The sequence below is a fragment of the Rhincodon typus genome, chromosome 37, assembly GCF_021869965.1.
Source record: "Rhincodon typus isolate 14 chromosome 37, sRhiTyp1.1, whole genome shotgun sequence".
Classification (NCBI taxonomy): Eukaryota; Metazoa; Chordata; class Chondrichthyes; order Orectolobiformes; family Rhincodontidae; genus Rhincodon; species Rhincodon typus.
Window position 1 is genome coordinate 14,597,705 of NC_063368.1, and position 7,787 is coordinate 14,605,491.

The 7,787-nt window shown below is 45.8% G+C and overlaps 1 protein-coding gene across 1 annotated transcript in view; it reads right to left on the minus strand.

Annotated features, from left to right (window-relative positions):
* The window catches only part of shank1 (SH3 and multiple ankyrin repeat domains 1), a 139,625-nt gene that overhangs the window by 29,305 nt on the left and 102,533 nt on the right, over positions 1-7,787 (minus strand). The window contains exon 8 of the mRNA XM_048617366.1: positions 7,207-7,331. Coding sequence (XP_048473323.1) covers positions 7,207-7,331 — 125 coding nt within the window. The remainder of the gene's footprint in view (positions 1-7,206; positions 7,332-7,787) is intronic.

Consider the following 7,787-nt stretch of genomic DNA (forward strand, 5'->3'; position numbering starts at 1 on the left):
CTACTATGGTTACCTTGTCCCAGTTAAACTGACCTATCGGTACTCTCAGACAACGAAGGCCATCAGTTTAACTGGGACAAGGTAACCATAGTAGCCCAAGCCAAACATAGCCACGCACGGAATTCCGAGAGGCATGGTTCTCCACCCATACTGCAATCAACAAACATATAGAATAGGACCCCATATACAAACCCAGGCAGAACAAAACCGGAAATGACAGTACTCACCATAACGGATCGGACAGTATAAATTCCAAACGGAGTAGAATAACATCACATCATCGGAGGCTCCACTGATGATGTCACCCAGCATAGAGACGAGCCATTTGAACGAGAACAAGCCAGCTTGGCGAGCAAGTCAATAACCTCACCCACAACTGCAGCTACAGATCTTTGCCAAAAACTGGTGGTATTATGGCTGGCCTGTAAATCCTGAGACACAAATGACATTCCGGGGGCCTGGGTTCGAATCCCGCCAGGGCAGATGGTGGAACATGAATTCAATTTTTAAAAGAAATCCGGAATTAAGAATCTAATGATGACCATGAATCCACCGTATATTGTCGGAAAAACCCATCTGGTTTGCTGATGCCCTTTAGGGAAGGAAACTGTCATCCTTAACTGGTCTGGCCTACATGTGACTCCAGATCCACGTGGTTGACTCTTAGCTGCCCTCTGGACAATAAATGCTGGCCTATCCTGCGATGGCCTCATCCCGTGAATGAATAAGGAGAAAAAAAAAGTGTCCTTGCATGCCGATCACTGAAAACAAGCATGCAGGTATAGCAAGCAATTAGGAAAGCAAATGTATGTTTGCCTCATCGCAAGAGTTGTTAAGTACAGAAGCAAGAATATACAGGATCTTGGTGAGACCACACTTGGAGAATTATTACCCAAGAAAGGATATATTTGCCACAGAGAGAGTGCAGTGAAGGTTTATCAGACTGATTCCTGGAATGGAAGGACAGTGATGTGAGGAGAGATTGGGTTGACTAGGCCTGTATTCACTGAAGTTAAAGAATGAGAAGGGACCTCATTAAAACAAATAAACTTCTGTCAATGCTGGACAGACTGGATGCAGGAATTGATGGGTCTACTGTTGCGGCGGTGGGGAGGTGTCTAGACTGGCGGGGGGGTGGAGTTACACTTTCAGGATACAGCCCTTTTGGACTGAGATGAACTTCCTCACTCAGAGGATGGTGAACCTGTGGAATTTTCCTCCACCTGAGGCCGTGGAGGCTGAGTTGCCGAATACATTTAAGAAAGAAATAGACAGATTTCTAGAAGCCGAATGTGTCAAAGGGAACGGGGAGGGAGCCGGAAAATGATTTTGTGAGAGGTGTTCGGCCATGATTATTCTGAACGGTGGAGCAGGATTAATGGGCCAAAAGGCCTATCCTGCTCCTATTTTTTGTGTTTCTATTCAGACCTCACATCGAAGATAGCTAATTCTTTAATAGCCTCTTTAAACACTCAAGCAGTGAATTCAGAACACTCTGACGAGACGACTACCATCTCTGAAACTGTCAACAAAGACCTCTACTAAAATGGCACAGGTGGTAAAGTTAACCTTTAACCTACTTCAGATGGCCTGTCAATCAACACATCCTGACAGAGGATTCTTTTTATTTAGACTCTTACTGAAGCTTATTCCTTTAAACTTTAAATAAAACCAGACCATGAGAAATATAAGGAAGAATTTCTTCACACTCAAAGAGTAGTGAAAATCTTGGACTCTTTCCCTCAAAATTATTGAGAGTTTTGGTCAAGTGAAAGTTTAAAAACTGAGACCATTAGATTTTTGTTGGTAAGGATGTTCAGGGATATGGAACGGAGATAAGCAAATGCAGTCAATATGTAGATCATCCTTGATCTAAATCAATGATGAACTGGGTTTGAGGGGCTGAACGGCTTCCTCTAGTTCCTACAAACTGCAATATCTCCATCTCTTTTCAGCAATGCTTACTGCACTACCTCCTGTCCAAATCTCCTGCACATACAAAATAGAGACCTATGGAATCATTTCTATCGCCTCAGATTTTTTTTTCGCTCCTTATCACCCTTGGGGTCTTGCTGAAATTGTATGTAGCCTTGATGAGACCACACCAGGAGTCCTGTGTACAGTTTTGGCCCCTTTACCAAAGCATGGATGCACTTATCATTGAGGCAGAGCACAACAAAGGTTTACCAGACTGATCTCTGGACTGATGTGACTGTTGGAATGTAGAGAGATTGAGGAGAATGAGATACGTTGAGGAGAATGAGAGGTGATCTTCTTCACCCTAAGGATTGTGTATCTGTGGAACTCCTTGCCCAGGTGAAGCAGTTGAGGCTACCTCGTTGAATGTTTTTAAGGCAAAGATAGATGGATTTTTGAACAGTAAAGGAATTAAGGGTAATGTTGAGAGGGTAGGTAAGTAGAGCTGAGTCCACAAAAAGATCAGCAATGATCTTATTGAATGGCGGAGCCGGCTCGAAGGGCCAGCTGGCCTACTCCAGCTCCTAGTTCTTATGCTCTTATCTCTATGAAGCAGAAAAAATATTGTAGGGCTCAACAGGATAGATACAGGAAGGAGGTTTCCCTTAGTTGGGAAAGGAGGGGATCTAGAACTGGGGCACAGGCCACGAATCAAAGGTAAGTCATTTATGACTGAGATGAGGAAGAATACTTTCACTCACAGGGACCCCAAGGAGCTGGAGAAGCTCAGACATTGAGTATATTGAAAGCAAAGATCTGAGATCTCCAGACATTAAACACTTCAAGGGATATGATGTGGAGGTGCCGGTGTTGGACTGGGGTGGACAAAGTCAGAATCACATGACACCAGGTTATAGTCTGATAGTCACTTCACCTGATGAAGGGGCAGCGCTCCAAAAGCTTGTGATCTCAAATAAACCTGTTGGACTGTAACCTGGTGTTGTGTGACTTCTGACTTCAAGATATGGTTTCGGGCAAACAGAAAGGCAGAGCAGGTTTGAGGGGTCTCTTGCTCCTTTGGTTCTGGACAGATGTTAATGGAAGAAATTATGGATATAAAGACTGAATCAGAGGCCTTTCCCCCCTGTTACATATCAATATTGGCCCATTTTCTCCAGCCCTTTGTAGCAACTATCAACTTTGGGTGAACATATTATTTCGAAGCACCTGTCCATGTATGAATCCATGTCACTGACTCTCCACCAGTGAAAATAACCTTTCATTCTTCAAAGGAAATGGAAGCAGTTCAGGGTGAAATATTGACCAGAATACTGGTTAGAATTACTGTGCCCCTCTTTCATGGCCATTGGAATCTTCATCATCCTTCCTGAAGATGGATGGGGTCCTAGTTTTCATGTCTCATTGGAAAGATAGCGCCTCTGACAATGCAGCTCTCCCTCAGGAGCTGCACTGCAGCTTCGGAAGACCATATGCATTCAGTTACGTGCAAATAGACTTTCTCTCCCAGTTTCTGATCCAGAGGTGTGAAAGCTTATCCACTGTACAGCGCGCAGAATACCATTCTATGTCACAGGCTGGAACTTCAGAGGAATGATCATCATACTCAGGGTTCATTCCACAGTGAAACAGCTCTGCAATTCTGACAGGAGATACTTCCACGCTGACAGGTCTCTCTCTGGGGCAAAGAAACTTACAGCCCCTTTTACTCATCTTCTCTTAAAAATGCAGCATCACTGACAGCTGCTGTGAAACGCTAAGTACATGAGGTAAGTGTGAGGTTAGGGTGCCAAGTGGGTATGGGTAGGGAACCAAAAGGTGGTAGGATACCAGGTAGCACGGTGGTGCAGGATGAGGGCATCACCGCCTAGGCAGCATTTATCGCCCATCCCCAACTGCCCAGACGACAATTAAGAGTCAACCACATTGCTGTGGGTCTGGAGTCACATGTAGACCAGATCAGGCAAGGATAGCAGTTTCCTTCCCTCAAGGACATTAGGGAACTGGATGGGTTTTGTCCCCCTCCCCCAACTTTCGACAATGGATTCATGGTCATTATTAGACTCTTAGTTCCAGATTTTTCACCAAATTCAAATTCCATCACCTGCTGTGGCAGGATTCAAACCCAAGTCCCCAGAACATGAGCTGGGTCTCTGGATTAACATTCTAGTGATAATACCACTAGGCCATCACTTCTCCTAGATGATGGAGAGCTTAGGGTAGCTCGGGGTGGGTGGGAGGCATTAGGTCGAGTGGGGTGAGGGATAGGCGCTGTCAGGTCCTGGGGTCAGGGGTCACCTATCGAGCTTGGGGTTTGGTTAAGTCCAATGATGGGGGAAGGGGGACTGGGTACAGTAGCAAGAGATGGGCTGGTACTCATCTAACGGTGGGAGAAGGGACAATTAGTCTTCTGGGGAAAAGGGGGGAGTTGGCCCTTCCAAGAGAAAGGGGATTGGGTCCACAGACAGGGAAAGGGGGAATGGGGTCTGATGGTATGACAGGGGTACATGTTGGGCTGAGCAATGGGGCAGAGAGGTCAGTTCCTGGCGATGCGGTTTGGGGTTGGTGCTGGTCTAGTGGCGGGGGAAGAGGGTCACTTCTTGGATGCATGGGTGGAGAGTGGGGTTGCTTGTCACACCTCAGGAGTGCTGAAGGGGTCAAAACAGGGTCGGGAGGGTGTCAGAGGTTATAGGAAGTCATAGAGACACAGAATCATACAGCACGGAAACACACCCGATGGTCCAACCAGTCCATGTTGACCATAATCTCAAACAAAACTAGTCCCACCTGCCCGCGCTTGGCCCATATCCCTCTAAGCATTTTTGATTCAGGTACTTATCCAGGTAGTTTTAACTGCTGCTACCCTTGCCTGTTCGGACAGTAGAGTTTGTGAAGGTGCTGGCTGGTGGTCTGGGAATGGAAGTGTCTTCTGACATCATGTGTACCATCTTCAAGATGCACCACAGCAACTCACCAAGGATCCTTAGACAGCACCTTCACAAACTCTACTGTCCGAAAGGGCAAGGGCAGCAATGTTTAAAAGACATTTGGATAAGTACCTGAATCAAAAATGTTTGGAGGGTATGGGCCAAGTCCGGGCAGGTGGGAGTAGTTTTGTTTGGGATTACGATCAGCGTGGACTGGTTGGACTGTAGGGTCTGTTTCCGTGCTGTATGATTCTGTGTCTCTATGACTCTCTATAACCTCTAACACCCTCTCGACGCTGTTTTGACCCCCTCACCACTCCTGAGGTGTGACAAGCAACCCCACTTGAGCAGTGAGCTATCTACAACGGAGTGGCTTGATGGGACATGGAAGAAGTAAGAGACGGAAGAAGTAAGACATTGAAGAGCTGTTGTGGTTCTGGAGACTGGCTAAGGGTGAAATGATTTATTCACTGAAAGAGGACAGATGGGGTTTTAACAAAGATTCAGTGGTTTCATGGTAATTATTATTGAGGCTAGTATTTTATTTCAAATTTGCAAATTAAAATTAAATTCCGTCCGCTGCTTTTATTTCGAAGGGAACTGGGTATAAAAGCAGGGAGGATTTGTTGAAACTATACAAGACCACAGCTGGAATAAGGTGACTAGTTTTGGGCCCCTCACTGAAGGAAAGATAGTCTGACATTGAAGGCTCCAGTTTTGAATTACATCAAACCACGACTGTGTTTCATTCATTCTCGAGCTCTGAGTGTTGTGGGCAAAGCTGGCACTCTGCCCATTGTGAGATGTACAAGCTGACTGTGCTTTCTATAGTGGTGTGAGCAGCTCATTACGAAGGTCATTGAGTCAAGCATATTGACGTGGGATTGCAGTCAATACAAAGTAGTACTGAAGTGGTCGGGCTTTTTCAAAATTCCTTCATGAGGCGTTAGTCTGTCATCTACCCCGAAATACTCTTGGGGTAAATGGTTTGCTCGGTCATTTCAAAGTCAAGATTCAACCACACCACTGTGGGTCTGCAGTCATAAGGATGACCAAACTTTTTCCCCAAGGGGGCATTGATAAACCAGATGGGCTTTTGCAACAGCTGTTGAGCGTTGTCATGGTCACCATTACTAAAAGTAGCTTTTAATTCTTATTAATTGAATTTAAATTCTCCTGGTTTCCACGGTGAAATCTGAACCCACATCTCCAGATTAATTGCCTGGGCCTCTGGATTAACATCACTGTGACGCCACTATTGCTTCTTAGCAAGAATCATAGAATCCCTACGGTGTGGAAACAGGCCCTTTGGCCCAACAAGTCCACACTGCCCCTCTGAAGAGCATCCCACCCAGACCCATTTATCCTACCCCGATTTCCATGTCTAACCCACCGAATCTACACATCCCTGAACACTACGGGCAATTTAGCATGGCCAATCCACCTAACCTGCACATCTTTGGGCTGTGGGAGGAAACCAGAGCACCCAGAGGAAACCCACACGGGCACGGGGAGAATGTGCAAACTCCACACAGACAGTCACCCGAGGGTGGAATCGAACCCGGGTCCCTGGCGCTGTGAGACAGCAGTGCTAACCACTGAGCCACTGTGGAGCTTGAGAATTGCTTTTTGGCCACTTTTCCTGGTTCCAGTTATTTTCTTATCCATTTCCACATCTCTCAAACCTCTCCAATGGGATTTGGACGCTTTCCACAACCAGGGATACAGCCATCAACGCATCCAGATTATTGCTGCAGACAACGTGCCTCACTCTGTAACGACTGGGTTTGAGGGTAGCATCTTTATTTTCCCAGACGTCACTTTTGAATAAAAATGATTCTCTCATAGAAAGCAAAGGTCCAAATTTAATCCAAAAACCAAACTCTAGAACTGTAAAGGTCACATGCCAGGCAGTGTCATTCTTATACCATTAACCAACTTAAGACAGCAAATCGAGCATGTCATGTCACTCACTTACACTAACTAGAAGCTACAAACATCCACATGCAGGAAACCATTCTCTCCAAACAATACGATTATGTTCAAGCATCATGTCTTTGTGCAATTACCCCACGAGCTCGAAAGCCTACAGTTTCCCCTGTGGCAACCTTCTGGCCAATCAGATTTGAGTTTTCAATCTATCATCACTCTGTCCTCCTGTAGTATAAATTGCTGTGATTGCTTGGAAATTTGGGCATTCTTGTATGAATGTCCTGATGAGGGCAAGATGCGACACAACTTCCTCTCCAGCAACGGTCCAAAGCATCATTACAATGGCCACCCAATTCCGACACAGTCAATAAAGAAAGAACCAGAAGCAGGGGCACAGAAAGCAGGCACTAACCTCGATCAGGAAGTCGCCCATGCGTAGACCTGCCCGCCATGCCACTCCTCCTTCATCCACTGACTCCAGATACTGAAGAGCAGGAAAGGCTGGTGTCGGGGTGAACTCCTCAATCGGTGTCTGGGCTGGAACGATATGAAGATCAAACTCAGTGAAACAAGTCCCACTGGGAAACATCCATTAAAGGAGAAGAGGAACTGTTTAGTCCTACCTTGCACTCTATCCCAATTCAGCTCCAGAACCGAACACCTCCCAATGGGACATTTAGTAAAAATGAAAACAGATGCATGGAAGAAAAGAGCTATGTAGATTCCCCCTCAGCCATTACATCTTCTGGCTTTGAAGTAGCAGAGCTTGCTAATGACACTGTGGCTTGTTCTTACTTCTGGTACTTCATTTTCTCTCAAGTTCTTAGCTCAGCAAAATGGTACAGAGTATTTTGTGTTTTAGATGTCATTACTCCCAGGACAGAACAGGTACACCACAAGGTTAGATACAGAGTGAAGCTCCCTCTGCACTATCCCCATCAAACACTCCCAGGACAGGGACAGCACAGTGTTAGGTACAGAGTAAAGCTCCCT